A 20,845-nucleotide genomic window follows, 5' to 3' on the forward strand; every position below is an offset into this window, starting at 1 on the left:
AAGTGCATCTTCTGCAACAATCAAAAACAGGTATGTGAAGTAACTTCAGCATGAGCTCTTTAACCTTAAGTCTTAAAAAATGGGTTTTTTTCTTGTGAAAGTCAGAGATTTCTTATCAGTTACAGAAATCTACCCCATGCCACATTCGTCATAATTTTATATTTTAATGACCTTTTAGTACACTAGGTACCCAGATTTGGATTTGTTCCACAATGTGACCTGTGTAATTACAATTTAGAGGAAAATAAGCATAGCTGACAGATGCAGGTTGCATTGTGTTACAGCTTTCAACACTTACAGCCCATTCCTTTTTACTCATTGCTATTGTAATGGCAAAGAACATCTCGTATCTTACCTTGGGCTACTTAAAGTCTGTAAGAACTGGTGAAATAATGGCAAAGTTTCGCTAGTATGCTGTTAGGCTGAAAATGTCTGTAATTTCTTTCCCAATTTTCTTGAGAGAAATGCAGATTGACATTGAACTTGGTGTGCTGGGTGTTTGAAATGAGAAGGAAGCTTCTGTTTTTACAATATGCTGTACTTACTACCCACCACCATACATGGTTGGATGTGACTGTCACACACACATGCTGAACCTATAGTACAGATGTAAATGCATATGTTAACCCTTATAGGTATGTTTTCCAGGGCTGTGCTACCCCAACACATTCCTCTTCAAGTTCTGAAGACCACCCATAGCTGGTTCACTGTTTGTCTTGAAAGTTTCCTCTAAAGCGTGCTGAACAAAATGTCTTGCACATGTTGGGATGTTACTTTTAAGTTGCTCTCTGTTTCCAGAGAATACTCCGCTGGTTGTGTGGGCTGAAAAATAATTTCAGGGGACAGTAAAGACAAACTTCTCCAAAAATCTCTACCGCTTTGCTTTGAAAGTGTGTTCTTGGACTGTGTGTTTTCACCCACTGCTTATTCAGATAGCTGGATGTTATCTTGCTTGATTTTATTGGGTACCCAGTAACACCTAAGACAGATGCCATGGCTGAAACTTTCCACCGTTTTATTTTATAGTCACGTGCCCACCCACAGTAGCTAGTTTGGAAACAAGTTTTCATTAAAGCTCTGATTTAAATCTTCACATATGAATATAGAAAAATACTTCAAAATATAGTCCAAATTATTAACATTTTAATTAACTAGTCATACATGTATTCTTATTCTATAAATAGTCCAGCAAGCAAATTTATTAAAAAGCATCTATTGTGCACTTAGTGACTTAAAGCAAACACTGCAACATGACTTATGAAATCAAAGTTCATGAATAAATTTTAAGGAAAAGTAGACCCTGCTGGTGATAATATTCTTTAGATAACACCCAGTGTTCCTGGGTTTAAAGCCATAGTATCTGTCACAATGCAGAACCTCTTCTGACTGGGTAGGGGCAGTTTAATTCTTGCTTCCTTCAGAGAAACAATCAGTATTGTGTTGAGCCTGCAGTGAGAATTTGGTTATGATTGTTATTGCGTAAGCAAAATGCCCTTGCAAAGTCTGATAATTTCTTCGTTTAGAGTATGCATAACACAATGTGCCTAAAAAAAGCTGGCACCTTTTATGAGCCATTGGGAGAAGCACAGGGAGAGATCTGAGGAAAAGTGCAGCTTTGCCACTGCATCTTTGATTGCAAAATTTGTCTCATTTCGGAAGGGAAAGTTCCAGACAAATGCAGTAAAAGCATGGGGCTGGAAGTTGCCAGTTTTCCCTGGGACAGAGCCATTACTGTCAGGCACATAGTACAAACTGTCTTTTTTTTTTAAATTGCAAAATTGCAGATTTCATAGCCTGGAAAACTTGACAGAGCTCATAGTACTTCTCTCTCAGGTATCACACGTTAGAGGAGTTTTAGAAGCTTTTGGAGAGCTGGTCCTATAGACTTATTTTCACATGAACAAAGGTCAACGTTTTCTAATATAAAATTAAATGTTAGTATCCGTAGCATGAAAAATAGAAGGCTTATTTCTGAATCTCCAACATTAAAGGCATTAGAGGGTGATATCACATCCAGCAGCAGGCTGTCTTCAGGTTTAGCCAAGCATGGTTACCTCCTGCATAATGAAATATTTGCAAATATGTATAGTAAGGAGTTGGTACTGTAGCATCAAAACTGGAATAGGTATCACAAAAAAAGCCCGTACAAGCCCTGTGTGTATGTTTTCCTGGCATGGTTTTGTGACAGAAATACTTTGGTACCAGCCAGATGTAAAACTGTTACACTCATCTGAAATAATCTTTCCCTGCTTCTCAGCCAGTTTTGAGAAGAGCTAATTAGCTGGTTACGCTTTGTTTCCACTCTCTGAATTAGTTTTGCCAGAGCCAGCTTAGGTGTGTCTGCGCAGCAGTGCATTTTGCTCAGGTAGCCATAGTACCTCTGCTGTTGGGAAGAAGCAGTGATACAGTATTGTTCATGTGGTAGGCACTGTTTCAGCATACTAGCTCTTTAATGATGGCCAATGTATAAAAAATTTTAGGTTTTTAAATGTTAAAATGGGTCTTGAAGGAGATTTCCTGTATAATCACAAAAGCCATGCTTCACATCTCCTGTCCACTTAAGGCCAGCTGGGAAAAGAAAATCAACAAGATGTGCAGCTGATTATATGAGAATTTAACGAGTGGGTGAGGCTGGCATCTTAATAAATGAAGTATAACAGTTATGGTGAAAAAAGCTGTCTTAAATCCCAGGGTCCTCAATCTGTCACTTATCTTTGGTATAAAAGTTGTATCTCCAAAAGGAGGTATAATGAGGTGAGCAAACAGGAAGAATGAGAAAAGTTTTTTTTTATGATTTCATTCTAACAATTAGGATAGGATATAATTTACTGGGAGTGGACAGTATGAAAGATGCAAGATAATGAGACCTTGATGTGGCCATACCTGTGATACCATACAGAAAAAGAAAAAAGGCGGGGGGGGGGGGGGGGGGGGGGGGGGAAGGGAAGAAAAAAAATTTAAGAGAAATACCATGTTTTAATCCTAAAATCTGGAGGAAGGTCCAGTTGAACATCTTGCACAGGTTACAGGCCCAGGTACCTCTATTTGAAAATTGGGAGTAAAATTACTGAAAAGCTGAGAAATTGTAACTAGAACTTTAGGACTCTGGACATCCAGAGTGGAATCATTCTCTCTTTACTTGAGTGCTCCACTGTATCTAGTCAGAGCCAGAAAGCTGGACTTCATAGTCAATGGAAATAACACAAAATTCATCATGACTTAATGCAGACATTTAAAACAAATCTGATTAACCTCACCCTCTGTAGGCATATATTGGGGGGGGTGGTGGTGGTGTTGGTGGTGTTTTTTTTTGGATGGAATGTACTTTCAGGCAGAATAAGCAGGGAATGAAGTGGGCAGGAGAGGAGTATCATGGAAGAAGGCACAGGGAAAAGAGGCAGATGTGCAAAGTAGAGTGGGAGAGCTATGGCTACAAAGTATGGTATCCTCAGAAGGTACAGAAGAGATTGTGTACAGAGAGGGCTGGATTTGTGCAGGGGAAGAGAAAGGGATATGGGAATGGAAATGGAGAGAAAAAAAGACAAAGCTAGTGGGAACTTTTGAAATGCAAATATGTGAAAAGGGAGAAATTAAGCTAGGTGATAGAATGAGAAGGGGTGATTTTTGCTATTACGCAGAAATGGAGTGTGGTGAGAGCTCTGGATTAAAAAAAGATTACATTATGCATAAGAAGGTTTGATACTTTTAAAAGTAAATTTAATCTTCAAAGGATATTTATTTTATAGAATACAGTAGGGCGATGAGCACTCTTCTCACAAAAGAACAAAGAAGTTTGCTAGTATGAAACCTCTGTCAATAGAAAGCAATCGACAGATGGTATGGTATCAGCAACTGGTTTCCTTGGAATGATACCACATTCACATTGCACCCTATGAAAGCGGGACAATTTTTTTCTCCTTTTCAATGTAAAATGCAAAAGGCAGTGAGGAAATGGCTATTTTTACTGCACAGATAGCTAGAGATATTTTGGTGATAAAGGGCAAGGCTACTGTGGTAGCAATCAGGAAAAGGGGGCTGGGTGGAGACTTTGCAGGAAAGGAATTTGAGAAGGGTGCATCAGCAGCAAATGGGAAATGGAGGCAGAATGTAACTCATGCACTTCATTGGAACCCTTTCCTCAAAAGTAGCTGTTTTGATAAGATGCTAGGATTGGCTTATCGTCTGTTCTCGAGACAAGGCAGTTGGTACTGTGAACTACATGCAAACATAAAGCAAAGGCATTTTGATAAAACAGGTCTGTACTTCCAGCTCAGAGTGCTGGTGATGACTATGCAAATAACTCCAGTTTTGCTCTTGCATTTATGAAGTCATCAGAAACCAGCCATCAAAGTAGTGCCAATAATCTAGTTGCTTGTTCTGTACTTATTCAGCAAACAATTGGATGCAGAATTACATTCCAACCATTTCAGTCTACAACACAGTCTTTTCTGATTAGCAAATAAACATAAAGCCAACACATTTAAATATACTCCAGAAAGTGAAACAGGAAATTAACTTCTCTGTTACTTCTTGATACAGGAGCTATGTGTACTTCAAATATAACTGTAGTATGAACAACTTACTATTTCTATGAAATTTTATGCAAACATGAAAACGAATTTAAAAGTCACATTTGGAATTAATAAAGGCCTGCACAGTCCTGTAAATGAACGACTTGGGACATTAGAACCACATGCTATATTTTTATTTTCCCTTTTCTTATGAATGCTGTTTAATATTAGTGTGGTAGTTTTTAGGAGTCCCACTCAAGGATTTTTTGTAATGTTATTGTGCAAGGTGGTATCCAGCAGCAAAGGTAGATCGACACTTTCTTTGCGGGCTAAATGGGAGTTTAGGCAGTTCAGTGCCTGTGAATACTGCTAGTAGTGCCAGTGTTGTTTGTATAAGGCTGGTGCTCTTTCATGGTATTTCTGTTGCACTCTCCTTTCATACAAAGGCCTTTCGGTTTGCACAGAGGTTCATATATCTCTTTTGCAGCAGCCCAGTACCTGCAGAAAGCAGTGGGGTTGAAGTAAGCTGCAGTCAAGTTACTGAAGCTATTGGGCAAGACGCTAACAGTCTTGGCTAACTTGCTATAAAAGAGTAACAACGAAGCAACGAAGGGACTAACACCACCAGAACTGGGTAGCTGAAAAGATTATTCACAGGTTTTGAGTTCTTTCCTGAGAGGAGCTTAGGCAGACATGAGTCGGGCCATTATGTTAGAAAGAAGAATTTTATTTCTGCAGTTGAAGTGATGGTCAATGAAATTCTATGGCAACAGTTCAAACTGTATATTTGCTTCCTTGCCAGGCAGAGACAATGCATCAATATTTATGGAATTATGCAATCTTCTTGGAATCTGAAAAAATGCCAAAGAACTGTTTTTCTCTCCTCAGCTTGAAATATCTTTGCTATTTTCTTCATGGCCAAAACAACAGTAATTATATATTATAAAATTCAGTTACTGACCAAGTTTTGGATTTTTGAAACAACCCAGAAATTCCATACATCAGAGGAAAGTTTCAGAGACTAATACAATCAGTTATATCTTAGGCATTCATAACCTAGAATTAGATAACTGATTAGAAAATTAGGAAAATGTCAACACATTTTCTCTGTAACAGAGAACTTCACAGCTATGTGGAACTTGTAGACCGACAGAACTAAGAATTGCAACTCAGATAATAGATATCTATTTTCAGTTGGACAAGGATGGTTACGTAATTCTCGAGCTTTCATATATAAACTGGGTTGCTTATCTTGTTTGTTAAAACCCCAGAGGAATATACATTTGATTTGATAATTTTTTAAAAAAATCCATAATTTTTTGAGTCTTGATTTGTTGTCATTTTGCATATTATTTTATAAATGGAAAACAAAACTTAAAAAAAAATCATTTTTATGCAGTTTTATTCAGTTTTCAGCCCACTGTGGTTTGTTTAGACCAGTTGTTAAGGCTGTGGATCATCAGTGTAACTGCCTGTTGCTCTAAAATAAGGTCAATGACTTAGCTAAGTGCAATTGTTTGCAAGCTGTAAGAGCAGGTATACCATGTCAAAGCTGACATAGGCCTCATCCTAAATCTTATGGGAAATCTCAGCTCTGCTGTAAAGCCTCATTAATTTCTGTGGAAACAGTCACACTAATCTCTAGGTAAGACATGGGCCACAGATGTTCTTTACTAATCCCTTTCACGTAAGGTGTATTGAATCTCTAATAAACTGACCTGCTAACAAACAGCCTGAAACTTCAGACAGGGGAAGAGCTAAAAAAATAGTTGGGACATGAAAACATTTGACCATTTAACAATTATTCACAGAGTCAAAGTCTCATGGATCCTTTTTTTTTTTTATCTAAGACTGCTGTACATTAAAGTTATAGGAATGCAAAAATACAATCAGAACCATAAAACATCAAAATATGTGAACAGCTTATTTTCAGCTATTGCACTCTGCTTCTTTTATACTGGCTCTCTGCTCAGACTGCATTTTTATGATTGAGAAACATTTTATTAAAGCCAGCAGACTCTTCAAGTGTATAAACATGGCTGCTATTGCTATAATATTGGAAATTCTGAAAAACATCCAGTAGTAACTAGATCAGCATGGCCAGTGATGTAAGGCATTTTATATAGAGCTTTGGAAAAAATTATGGAATCACTTGCTGCAAGTTTGCAGTGGGCCAGAATTTTTAAAAATTCTGTGTAGTTAATGTGTAGTTTAAAACAAACAAAAAAAACCAAACCCACCCTCCAGTGCACTGGCTTGGCAAGAAAACAGAGAGGACACATTGCATCTTGTAACCTGTACTGCAAATAGCTCTGAAAGGAAAGGGCAGAAGAAATAAATCTGGCAACAGAACACATGGATCTCAAGCAAGCACCGTAAAAGGTTTTGAGCTACTTCATATTATTTAATAGTACCAGATTAGACATCAGGTCAAGCTGTTAAATTTAGGACTCTGAATTGTCTCCGTGTCCCAGAGTTCCCATCGTGGCTTTTTGGGATAAGCTGTGGCTAAAATCGCCTCACGTCTAGCGCCTGGGTGGTGGGATCAGGCGATTGTGTCCCTAGCCAGGCCTGTGCCAGGAGGCCTTGGACACTGGCAGCCTGAAGGATTTTTAGGTGTCTCTGGGCTGTGTGTCCCAAGGAAAGGCCTCTGGAGCAGCTGGTGGTGTGCTCTGCGTGTGAGGGCCATCGCAAGCCTGTGCAAGTCACCCAGTGGGAGACAGCTGCTGCAAGGGCCCCGTGGAATCTCCCAGGGCTGTTTAACTTTGTGGAAGTGACCTAGGTTACTGCCACCACTTGAACTTCCTGTTTCTTTTTGTTTGTTGTGCTGTTATCAGTGTACTCTTGAATATTTGCCATTGCCAAACTAAAGCATTGTAAACATTTCTGCTAATTCCTGGGGAACTGGGGAAGATGCCATCTGCATCGGTGTTCACGTTCACGTGGAGGCGGGAGGGAGAGCTTCTTTCCCCCTGGGAAACCCTGTTGCAGACAGGCTGGCACAGGCTGACCCCGTGGGGTGCTTGGGGTCCTTGGGACACCACAAGGCCAGGTGGTTCCTGTCCCCCTGTGCATTCCCAGCCAGGCAGAAAGAGCGTCGGGGGGCACAGCTCGGCCCTCAGGCTCAGCTGGCACCCAGGGCCGCCGAGGCCAGTTGCGCCAGGCGTGGGCTGTGAGGCGGCGGCGGCCAGGCCGGGGTGAGCCCTGGGAGAGCTGTCCTTGGAGTACTGCCCACAGCGGGAAATAAAGTCACTGCTGGGCATTTGAGACAGAAGCTTTCAAGGTTTGTTTGAAGCAAAACACTTAAGGAGTGACACTGCAGGAGGCTTTGCTTTTGTGAAGGTGTATTTTGGTAGCACGACGAAAGTGTGGTAACTGCTAGTGAGGAAGGGCACGCACAAAGTGCCACCAGGTCTGGGGCAGGACCCTCACAGCAGGCAGCAAGTGCCCTCAGCCTCGCTGGGAGGAATGGGAGAGGGACAAGCCATCTAAAACCAAACAGGAGTGTGTCCTGGGCTGCAGCCCCTCTGTGCTCCTTACATGTCCTCAGTTCACCCCATGACACTGGGCCTTGCAGCACATGTGGGATGGAAAATTGGATTTCCTCACAAAACAAAGTGAGAGAGGTCTCTATCTATCTTCCAAGTTTCTTTCCTGATGCAAGTGAAAGTGGGAAGCATCTGGCTGGACTGCTTGGAAGAGGAGGGAGAGGGAGAACAGGAAGGGGGCTGTGGCAAGGGCTGGCTTTAGGAACAGGGAGGGAGGGAGGGAAATGGAGAGGAAGGGCTGCCAGCAGCTGCTGGCGCTGCAGGAGAGCAGGAAAGAGCAAAGATAAGAGGAGACAAAGGAGGGGCGAAAGCAGAAAGGGAAAAAATGGTGGGTCCCGTGTTGGGGAAGAGCGATCAGAGACACTCTGACACTGTGCTTGCTGCCTGATTGATGTGTTTTAAAAACACTGGGACACCGGGAAGGACACCTGGCAGGTTACCTAACACGGTTCCTGTGACTTCACCCTGTGCTATTTGTGCTTCTTCCAGCCAGCATGTGATCAACCTTTACTTGAATGTCCTAGGGTCTAAAGTGGTTTTGGGTTGAACATTTAGCAAATATATACGGAAGACTGACAGCATTATATTAAGGTATTTTTCAGGGTCCCCACATTGATGATGCTAACCCTTTCCATGAAGGATATCTGCTCTGAGAGCATAAGCAAATGTGGCATTAGAGGCTCAGGGCTCTGAAATAATTTGTGCTCCTCACTGCTGCAGAGAAGCTTATGCTTCAGCCAAACATAATCTACAACTGCATCCTGCAGTTGGGGAACAGACTGCTGAGAAGAGGGACTTTATCACTAGATCCCAGGCCTATAAACAACTGGACACATCTTGAATGACATTTGTTTATATCAACACATCTATCTCTTTTCAGTGTGGTCTACTATGCACGAAATGGTGGTGCCTTGTTTGTGTAGCACTTCCTATCTCCAATGATAAGCTTACTAAAATTAGAATTTATGGAATAACTTAGTTTTTACTGTTAACTACTGCTAGGCTGAAATTCATGAACTTGCCAACAACTGATTTTATGTCCTGAATTTAATCCCTTACAGGCACATATGTTTCAATGCTAAAGACAAATACTTTTCACCAAAAGAAAATCTTGTCTGTTAAGGGTGTTCTTATTGCAAAAGAACAGCTAGACTATTCCATATAGTCCGACATGGAGCATCCTGGTTTTATGCCTTATTTTATCAGGTTTCTGTGGAAAAGTTTTGGTAACAGGGAGCTACAGGGGTGGCTTCTGTGGGAAGCTGCTAAAAGCTTGACCTATGTCTGATGGAGCCAATGCCAGCCAGCTCCAAGACAGACCCGCTGCTGGCCAAGGCTGAGCCCATCAGTGATGGTGATAACGCCTCTGGAATAACATATTAAAAAAAAAAAAAAAAAACAAACAAACCCAAACCTGCACAACTGCATTCAGAGAGAAGAGTGAGAACATGTAAGAGGAAGAACTCTGCAGACACCAATATCAGTGAAGGAGAAGGGGGAGGAGGTGCTCCAGGCACCAGAGAAGAGGTTCCCCTGCAGCCCATGGAAGTTAATGGTGGAGCAGATATCCACCTGCAGCCTGTGGAGGACCTCATGCTGGAGCAGGTGGATGCCCAAAGGAGGCTGTGACCCTGTGGGAAGCCCACGCTGGATCTGTCTGTTCCTGAAGGACTGCACGCTGTGGAAGGGACCCGTGCTGGAGCAGTTCATGAAGAACTGCAGCCTGTGGGAAGGGCCCACACAGGAGAAGTTCATGGAGGACTGTCTCCCATGGGAGGGACCCCACGCTGGAGCAGGGAAAGAATCTGAGGAGTCCTCCCCTCCCTACAGAGGAGGGAGCAGCAGAGACAATGTGTGAGGAACTGTCCACAGCCCTTGTTCCCTGTCCCCCTGCATCACTCTGGGGATGGAGGTAGAGAAACTGGGAGTGAAGCTGAGCCTGGGAAGAAGGGAGGGATGCAGGGAAGGTGTTTTAAGTTTTAGTTTTTACTTCCTACTCGGATTTGATTGGTAATTAATTGAGTTAATTTTCCCCAAGTCGAGTCTGTTTTGCCCATGAACAGAAACTGGTGAGTGATCTCTCCCTGCCCTTATCTGAGCCCAGGAGCCTTTCCTTGTATCTTCTGTCCCCTGTGCAGCTGCGGAGGGAGTGACAGAGTGATTTTGGTGGGCACCTGCATCCAGCCAGGGTCAGCCCACCACACTTACGTAAGGCATAAGATATCCCCCTTTTCTGAAGACCCAATGACAGTTTCCCAGTAATTTGCTCTTTTCAGATAATGTCAAGCTCACACTATCTCTGTGTGTTTCTGGTGTCTCTTTGACATTTTTTCTTGCAAGAAGCTCGTATCCCAGCCTATTATACAGAGGCAGGGTTTTGTCTAGATGCCGTTGTCCCTACTCGCTATGTACATAGGAAGACAGTTAATGGTAGAAAACTCAAAAGTTCCTTGGGATTCACTGGAGACATCATACACCTTTCCACTTGCTGCTATATACAAGTCTCTCTATGAGCTGGATCGTGTCGGACTAGTAAGGCAATAAGGTACTGACAAGGTCACTTTTAATTTTCTAGAGCAGAGGAATCTACAGTACTATTTAGTATTCCTCTGCTTGCTTCTACCTCAGTACTCTTCTTACTTTTTCTTTAATCATGCTGCACAGCAGAACTCTGACCCCTGCCCCTACCATATGCATAGGACCCACATTCCTTGGAACAGTTTACATGGGACCCATCAAGTCCTTTCTGCTAGATCACCCACAGCTCGGCCTGAAGCCACAGTCAAAGTCAGCTGGCAAGTACTGTTACCAGCTCATCAGAGCAGCCCAGATTTCAGCCAAAGGTGTTTCGATGAAGGGAAGACCATGGTTTAAAGATCCTCCATTGCTTTTGAACCCTTACAATATCGGTCAAAAATGAAGGCAGAAAAAATTGAGAGGCAAACAAAATGAAATTTGCACTCAGAAGTCCCTGATATAAAGAAAATTCTTAATTATACCATGAAATTTTCCTGGATTGTCACAGTAAGTTACTAGTTTCTTTTTGTGAAAAATAACAGCTGTGTATTAGACTGCTGAGGAGTGTCCTATCTTACAACCATTGTATTTGCATTGTTTGCTGTAGATTGATGACTCCATTCTCCAGTACTTTGGAAGCCATACGAGAAGAGCAGTTGTATATGCACCTCCTGCCCACCGTGAAAGTGACCGTCAGCTCTGTCAGCGGATCCTGACAAAACATGGATATACAGTCACAGTCCTTGAAAACAGGAGGCTGATGGAAGACCCCAGGCATGAGGGCCCTTATCACAGTAAGAAAAATTTGACTTAGTTAATTCATTAATTACTAAATATCAGCTATTGATCCAAGTTCTTCCACAGAGGAAGAGCTTATAAACTCTCGATGTAAGGATAGAAGCCAAATTCTAGCCCTTCCCAGTTGTGCAGATGATTTTCCACAAATAGATGATTCTTCCATTAGATATATCCTTCTGTGAAAAAAATGCAGCAGTGATTCGTCATAGTCTTGACAACCAAATCAGATCAGTTTTTTTTCCTGATGACCAACTTCATCAATATAACTGAATGTTTTTCGGTAGAACATTTCATAACAAAGCAAATACTTGCTACATTTGGTTCTTTGTAATTTTCTTTCTTAAAGAAAAGCTGTATGCATGAAGGTACACTTTTTTCTCCGGTAGTGTTTTGTTTGCTCTGAAAGCTTGTTAAAGAACACAATACAGAATTACATTTTGCAATTGCAGGAGAAACTGGGTTAAATTACTGTTGGTTCTTAGGTCCTGTTGAAATTTGTTCCACAGTTAAAGCAAGCTACTGAAGAAGCTTATTTCTTGTACAGGGGCTGTAGCTTTGTTATTTAGTTATATTGTACTTAACAGAAGAGCTTTGGACACCAGCTATATATATGCTGACAATGTTTAAGTGCTTTTGGACACCTTAGAGGTATGAACTGAAACTGTAATCTTAGTTTGGTCTTCTGTTGGAAGTCAATTCGGAACTGGAAGGCTTTGAAAAAAATACACAGTCCACCATTCTGTCAGTAAGAAAAATTGTGTGGTTGGTGATTTCTGATGCTGAAGGGAGTGCTGCTTGCATCATTCAGGCTTGCAATACATTCCTGGGGTTAGCAAAGAGCTCAGTTTTGCTTTGTGCTTTAACCAATCAGAGTAGTTTCACAGCTGAAAAACAATTACTTAGCATGCTTGAGGCTGCTGCTTAAAATTCCACCATGAATTTCAAGTTTCTTTAAGAAACTTTCTTGAAAATGAGGTACATGCAGGTTTCTTGGCAGGCTGTACCAAGAAATATAAATTATCTTTACCTCACTCTTTCATTTTAACCTGGTTTCATAGGCACCTTTCAGCCACTCCTTGCCTTGAGTACTTTCCATCTCAGAGTGACAAGACAGCATATCCGCAAGCTTTACTAATGTCAGATGGGCTGCAGAGAAAAGATGGCATCTCTGGGGGCTGTGCACTCCATCTCTGTGACATACAATTGTTATAAATGGCCAAAGAAGTGGGTATGCCAAATTCAGTTATCACCTAGAAAAAAAAAAATGACTGTACTAGATTTTGCTCAGTTCAGCCTGAAGTTCTCCAATACAGGTTTTTACCTTCCGAACACTGCCTCTGCAGAAATCAGCTTAGTTGTGGGTATTTATATTTTACAGGCTAGCACCAGTACTTCCTGCACTATTTTTCCAGTAATGAAAGAAAAAAATAAAATGAAAAGGGTTTAGGTATTTTCCAGGAACATCCTACAGCTTCCAGCAGATGTTAGAGTATGTAGAAAAGTCAAATGCTTGCCAATTTAAGGTAAAGAGTAAGATACTACTAATTCCATTTCATGGCAACATACGTCTGCCTTTAACTATTCCCTCTGTTACATAAGTTCCTAGCTTTAAAGTTCTATTTTAAAAACAAGAAGTAAAAGAACATGTCTGCATACCAAACCAATGATCTTTTCTTAGAACTAAACAAGGTATGCTCAAAGTTATTTTTCTTTGCCAGTAGATGATGGGGGTTACTGTTCTGGATGGGATAGTACTCCTTATTTTGAAGAAGGGTATTTTGAGCTATGTTTTGTCATAATATTTTCCCAATAGGACAGTAATAAATTATTAAAAAATATGCTTCTTGAAGCCTCTATTAAAAGGATATAGATAATGGACTGAGAAGCACAGATCATGAGTGTTGTGAAAAATCTATTAAAAGAGTAATTCCTTCTTACTTGGTATTATTTAACAGCTCTATCCAGTGCTTTTTATTTTTGTGCAATCTGTCTTACTAGTGTATCTTTCAAAGTTCACTCTAATTTTGAAAGGATTTTTTGTTTAGAAAGGCTGAGAGCCAAAAGTCTAGCTGAAGTCATATATGGAAAAAAATTCACTACAAAACATTCCTAACTTTTTTGTGCTGGCCTGCTATTAATTTTGGGACCAGTTCTACTCCTGTTTGAAACCCAAAAGTCACAGCTCTGCACACTTACAGAGAGATCCTCCACACCTGGGCTGCAGCACTGTGTTGAGTTCATGGCTGTCAGAAACTTCAAGAGAACCATTTCCTTCAGTGGAAATTTTTCACTTCTTAAAGACCATCCAAAACATATTGAGTTTTGGTAACCAGAAAGTAGTTGGCTAAAAAAGAAAAGCATACCTTTATTCTTTTTTTTTTTTTTTTTTTTTTTTTTTTCTGTGCCAAAGAGACTGTGGTTTATGGGTTTCCTATGAAAAAGCCATACAGATGCATTCTGCAGCAAAACATAAATTATTCAAACTCCTAATTTTTCACTGAAAAATAGCTTTGTCAGTAAATTCTGAAGCAGCTTTGCTTGAATGAAATGTAACTCTGCTTTCACCACTCTTTAACAATTAAACCCACATGGAGGGAAAAGCCCATGGACTGATAATGCCTGTGCCTGCTCTGAGTTCTGCATCTTGCTTTTGTGGCAGCACTAAATGAGCCACTGTTGCTGTAAGGTTTAACATGTCTGAATCTGCTGCCAGGATGGAAATAGTGGTACTGTGTTAGTGGCAGATGATGGGATAGTCAGGTTTTGAAGAGAGCTGGGATTGCCACCTTGGGCATGCCACTCCTGTTAGGGTAGAATTGGTTTAGCATGGTCAGTATCTCCAATACCTGTGGTAAGTCTGTCATGTAGCAAGCAGTTCAAAAGAAGTTGGATAACAGCTGCTGAGGAAGTTATCAGGTTGTATTGGCCAACACATCTTTACCATTGTACACTACTTTTGTCTGCCAGCTAGGCAGAAGGTGTGATTGGTGTGTTGTTCCTTCCTTCCTCACTGTTTTCTTAAAATATGAGACCCTGCTCATAGAGGTATAGCCTCTGGTTCCAGTTCTGCTTTTGCTGCAGCCTTGGAGTGTTGAAACTGGCATCACATCCTCATGGAAAATAATAAAAGGATCAGAAGGAGGAGTGACACCTCCTGGCTTTTTCCTGGGATGTTTACTGTGCTGAGCTACGCAAGCCACAGGCCTTTTTTCCCTCAGCCCAGCACAGAGCTGTTCTTCTCTGTCAGGTGAGTGGGATGAGCCGCCTGGCTTCAGACTATGCTTAGGTCCTCCCAGAGTGGCAAACACCAGAGAAGAACTTACCAAATACTTTCCAGAGTCTCTGCCTTCTTCCCTTCCATTCCAAGAACCTCTCATCTCTGGGGCTACAGTAAAGATCTGTGGGTCCCTATGGCTGTGTGATGCCTTGCCAACATTTTTTTACTAAGAAAGTTCTATCTCAGAAATTTGTTGCACTAAAATGCATTTCTGCCCTCCAAAAATAACATTCCCTCGTTACTGTCTTCTGCCTTAACCTTTCCTGAATTCCATACTTTCCTCAGATGACATCTTCTAAAATAAACAAACTACTTATATTGTTCTTTCTGAAGCCATCAGTTTTTCTGTCCTTGGCTCAGTGTGCCTGCCTCATTAGTCAATGGTGACTCTCCCTTAGTAGGCATTTCCTTCATTTCTCAGTTCTTCACCTTTACTAATAGTTAATGCAATTCTCAGAAAACTGCAGGCTCTGAAAAATGTGTGCAGTTTTATGCTATAAATCTGACCAGTCAGTTTATAATTCATTCTGCAATAACATGCAAAATTCTGTTGTTACCACTAGCTTTTGGAATGGAGAAGATTCTGATTAACCTTAATGATAACCAGTCAGTCTGGCCATGGAAAAAAGCACATCTATTCAGGCTGCTGGCAAGCTGAGTGCAGCGTAACATTATGTGCTCCCTGCTGCCTTAGAATGCTCATTTTAGTAATTTCATGGAAGTTTTTTGCAATTGCAATGAGTGGCTTCAAAAAAAGAATCATAAACCATTTTCATAGTATTGATTTTACATATTCATTTCCTATTTTTAGAACACTTTGGTTAAGTATTTAAACTTTACTGTGGCTTCTGTTTGCAGTTTGAGTGACATCCACTGAAGATGAAGCTTTATCCATGCCATTACAAAGATTGTTAGAGTACCTATATTGGTTTGTTTTGAGTGATGGGTTTTTTTTTGTGATTTATTGTTCCATAAGATAAGTATTGAACTTGTCTTACCTTTGGTCAATATTTACTTCTTGGGTCAGTAAGTCTTGATATTTATTTCCATTGAAATCAATACCAGCTTCATGTCCTATTCATTCACCTGAGATTGTTAAGTGGAGATCATATACAATATGTACCTTAAATTTACATATATTACAAAGAATATTAGATATGAAGTTATTTCCACTTTGCTGGCTTTATCAATATGCACTGAATTCTGTTCTGTTTCCTGCCATTTTAAGAGCATGCTATGTCTAAGTACTTGGCTGTGTAAATTAAGCCCTGGTTCCAGCAACTATGAGGATGATCTGACTTTTTGCAGATGTGGGAGTGGTGCTTGGGTGGAGCTGCTCCAAGAACAGGAAGGGATGAGTAAAACAACAGACCCATGAGAGCAAATCTGAGGGAATCTTGGCCCTTCTATGTACTGAGGTCAAGAGATCTGTCTGGCATTTAAGGTGGCGTCTCACAGCATTACTTAGATATTGCAGCAAGGAATGAATAACTCCTCATTAAGGCAATCTTAATATATTCAGACATAACTAATTTTGCTGTAAAATGCTGATTTGAGAATTGTGTTGTTATTCAGATACGGCCTTAGCTACCTCCCTCCTTGTCTCTCTGTAGAACACTGTGTTGCTTCCTTGTATCCAGTGGTCACTCCTTGTAAAAGCTGCTGCTTGGGGAATGTTAGGAAGCGTGAGCCTGCAGGAGCAAGCATGGGTGTTCGCAGATGTGGAGCAACACTAGCTGCAGGTTTCTGTCTCTCTTTGGATGGCGCATGACTGAAGAAGAAGTTGGGGACAGATAAAAGAATTCTTTTTTTTCTTTATTCTTTAATTCTCCTAAAAAGCAAATTTTCAAGTTAGTCTTCATGAATTTTTTCATTCTGGTTTGTTTGGCATCCTTTGTAAAAAATGCTTTTTAAAGAAAATCTGCATTTTCCATGGGAAGAAAATGTCTGCCTGTTCACTTCTACTCACAGTAGGACTAGGAGGCAGAGAAATGTTGCCACACCAGAGTTAGAGATGGAGAAACTAGGATAAAAATCATGAGTCACAGTCAGACCTAGGATGAAATGCATGCTCCTTGCTGTATGTCTTGATGTTATTCCTTCAGTGTATTATATCACCTCACTATTCATAATTTTGACCAGAGGCTAAATCAGCAAAAGAATCAGCTTAATTGCTGACATCTGGCCAGGAGCAAGGTAGGAACCTGCAGAAGTACTACTTCATAAGTGCATCCAGTAATAGTTACCTCAGGGCTGCTAATTAGTCTAGAGGATAAACTACAGCCTTGGGTTTTGGAGACCCCCAGGGCTGTGTCTGATGACTGTCAGACGTTTGCTTTTCATTTTCCAAGACATAATAAATCAGATAAAGTAGTGAGAATGAGAGGAGGTGGTAGAGACAGGAGGACACAGTGATGGTCTTTCTTCAGTGAATGTAAAAATTGGTATGACTAGGAGAACAGAGGTGTTTGTTAACATAAAATATTTTAAAAGTCTGCTGCCAAAGGAAAAAGAACAATCCTATAGTAAATAGGACATGAAGTGCTACAATGACACCACAAAAGTTGTGCTAGATATTAGGAAAGCTGTTCTGGGGGTAAGGCTAATGAAGTAATCAAATAGATCCCCTGGAGCTGTGGAGGATACAGTCTCAGGGAACTTGAAATATTAGGTAAAGAGATTATATTGGGTGTAGTGTGTCCCCTTGTGGGGTAATAAGATGGACTCACAGACTTCTTGAAGTCTATGACTAGCCTTGAGAGGATGAGGCAGACAAGAAATTGAAGAAAGAAAACAGGGATTTCTAAAGCAGATGGACCAATTTCAGGTGTGAATCAGCTGATTGAAGTGACTCAGGGCTCAAACTGAGGAACAAGCAATATGTAGTTTACAGCATCTTCTTGAAATGCAAAATATTATCAAAAAACCCCAAACCTATGAGAATAGATTCCTGACAGAAATGGGGAAAAGTAATGGGAGCACAAAATCAGTGGTGTTTAGAGTATAGTCAGCTGAAGTTAGAGAAGGTAGAAAGTAAATAACACAGTCTGAAATAGGGATGGTTTTCATGGGGTGGCATGTAAAAATCAGTACTAAGAGAACCAAATCTTCTCCCTTAGTGAATAGTTTTCTATGGAGTTTGAAATACATTAACAGGAGTAGGTAGCATTAGTTCTAACTTTACTTTTATTTCATTTTTTTTATTTTTGATTGCCCAGAGTACTGTTAGGAGACCCTACTTGCTGTTTGTTACAGTCTCAGACAAGTTTCCATGAAACCAAACTAACTTTAGCAAACAATTATAAAGACTAAAGGCCTCAAGGAAAATTGCTGGTGTGTTCTGTAAACATCTGGTTGCCATTTTCAATTACAAGGACCAACCCACTGAAGGAAGCAGTTTAGTTTTTTTGGAACAGAAACGGGACACTGGGGTTTTTGTTCTTTTTTTTTTTTATAGTGGAGAGTAAAGGAAATGTCAGGAATAGAGAGGTCACTAGATGCTCAGCTTTTATAAATACAAAAGTCTCTGAGAAAATTAAGTAAATTGAAATCAGGTTCCAAACGTGTAAACAAGGCTGTGGAGGTAAGGTTAAATAAGCAGGACTGGAGATCCTGGCATGCCAGCAAAAGCACAAGATCATTCTATCATAAGTCAGTCATTTAAAATATTGTGCAAAATAATAATGGTGAGGCTAACCACAGAAGTATTTTGTGGGTTACCATACAAATACATGTATATCTTCAAATCTAGCAGATGTAACTTCTCTTCTAAAGATCATTTTGGTTAACTGTTGGTACAATTATATAGCTGACATTATATAAAACTGGTTGGTTTCCTAATGCAAAATATATGTCATATGAGTCCTGGGCAAAGTTTTGATAAGTAAAACATATATTTGAGAAGCATTCTTTTTGTAAGTTGTTAAGCAAGGAACTTTCTAAACAAGCAAAATAGGTAGAAATGTGATTCTCAGAGCATACTGAGTTACAAGCATACTTAATGTTTGTTGTTTGTTCTGTTTCATTAAAATGAAAGTTCATATAGTTTTAGGAACAAAATGTATATCAGAAACATGCACTGTCTTGATCATCTTTAAATTTTGCTTTTAGCGATTAAGCCTGGCTGTTTGCCCCTAGTTGAAAGCTGATGCTTAATCTCATGTTTCAGACATTGATTTCAGTACAAGACAGAGGAGTTTCTGACATACCAACATAAATGCTGCTCTCTATTGCAATGCTGTGCTTTATTGTTAGAAAATCTAAATGCATCATGTAGTTTTCTGAACAGTATGTATTCTCCTTCCTAATTATAAGCAGAACATAATTGTGTTTTCTAGCAGAAGAGCACACAAACTATTTCTTTGTATCACTAAAATAAACCCTCTGTAGAATTGTACTAAAAACCCTGTTTCAGATGTACTGTTTTCCTTGAGAAAGGGAAATTCTTCATTTTTTCATAACAGAGGTATAAGGACATTGAACTTTGTCAAGTTAAAACCAAAATATGGCATTTAGTCATAAAGTTGCAAAATCTACCTTTCTTTGAATGTTGTTTTTAGTTATATAACCAGAAAATACAGTCCAGTGGAGACTGGTATTTATTGGGCTGACTTAGAATTTACAATAATTAAAATATTACACACTGATTACACAGTGAGCTAAAATTAAAACACTGCTGGAATAAATTATGTCATATTAATAGTATCCGAAAAACACCAGTGACCAGGCAGACACACACGTTGACCAAAGGAAAGCAACAATGTGTGAGTCTACTGAAATTAAACAAAATACAAGGGATTAAAGTGTAAGTATACAAGCTTTATAATATGCTAGTAATGTGCAAATCCTGTAAAAGAGTTCAAGGCAATGTTTTGTAACTGTAGCCTATGGGATAAGAAAGTAACAGCAGATAGTTAAGTCTTTTTAAAATGCTTCCCTTTAAGAAATGAATCCTGGCTCTGATAGGATTCGAGCAGAGCCTCTGGTTTATAAATACCTTTCTGTTCCTAAATGTCAGATGATTGTCTACTAATATAGGTGCTGGGAGAATGACAGTAAGTCTAGCCAGAAGCCTGTAGCAGTCCCGCCAGAGCACTCTCTCCAAGGGATTGTTGCGTTAGTGTTGCCCAGTGTTTTGGCTATTGGAAGCTGTGCAGCCTTTTTGATGCACTCACTGGCTCTGAGCCCTGATCAGCTGTGAGAAGTGCGGTGTCTTTCATCACTGTGCACCCATTTGAGGTAGAGGCATTATATACCACTGAAACCAAATCTTTTTTTTTTTTTTTTTCTTTTTCTTTAGCTACCATGACTGTTATTGGTTTGTAGCAAAAAGCTTATACGCTGTGTGGGCCTTCATTGTAATTTGCAGCCAGCCCACTCCATTCCTAAGTTCAGATTCCAACTTTCTCCAGCTGCATCCACTTTCAGCTGACAGCTCTTTTGAATGCTGCATCTCAAATGCCCCAGACATCAAAAGTACAGTAGCCACCCATGGGTTAGAACATGTTTCTGAAAATTTCATGCACCATACTGTCGTTACACTGGCTTATTTTACATCAAATGGGAAGCTTTCCTTCATGAGCAGAATTTTTCTACCCTTCTGATGTTCAAAAGTTGATTTTTCAATGTGCTATTGAATATTCTTTTATTTGGACCCTGAGGTTGTCCATTGGGGGTAATCCTAGCTTGCACAGATGCTGAAAATAAAGAAAGCTTCTCTGATGTACTCAGAAATTAAAACTAACTGTCCATCAGTTTGAAGTTAGTCATGAGAGCTTTCAGAATTCTGAAGAAGTTTCATACAGAAAATTATTACTAAAAGTGACACCTGTGCTTTCTTTAAAAAGGAAAAACCCACATATAATTATTTTCAATCATTTTTGGCACACGTGTTTCCTTACAAAGCAGTCTGTTTGTCACAACAGAAGAATATGGCAAAATATGAAAGGGTTTTGAATTAAAAAGTAACAAAGGAATAGGATTTGAGCAACCTTAACTGGTAGCAAGATTAAAAAATATAGTATTAACATATTTCCTTCATGGTGCTTTACATAAGTAAAATATATTCAGTCTGTGATAGAGAGAAGGACAGAAGAGCTGAGTGGTGTGCATTTTGGAAAGTTTGAAGCAAATGATTCAAGGCATAAAGTGTTTCTGTAACAAGCTCGTTGTTGTAATGACTTTGTTTCTGACAT

The 20,845-nt window shown here is 40.0% G+C and overlaps 1 protein-coding gene across 3 annotated transcripts in view; it reads left to right on the forward strand.

The window, feature by feature from the left end:
• The window catches only part of CPED1 (cadherin like and PC-esterase domain containing 1), a 159,106-nt gene that overhangs the window by 5,946 nt on the left and 132,315 nt on the right, over positions 1-20,845 (forward strand). For all 3 annotated transcript variants that reach the window (XM_080393906.1, XM_080393908.1, XM_080393907.1), the window contains exon 3: positions 11,184-11,370. In XM_080393906.1, the coding sequence (XP_080250032.1) occupies positions 11,184-11,370 (187 nt within the window). The remainder of the gene's footprint in view (positions 1-11,183; positions 11,371-20,845) is intronic.

The sequence above is a fragment of the Falco punctatus genome (assembly GCF_963210335.1).
Source record: "Falco punctatus genome assembly, chromosome: 6".
NCBI lineage: Eukaryota > Metazoa > Chordata > Aves > Falconiformes > Falconidae > Falco > Falco punctatus.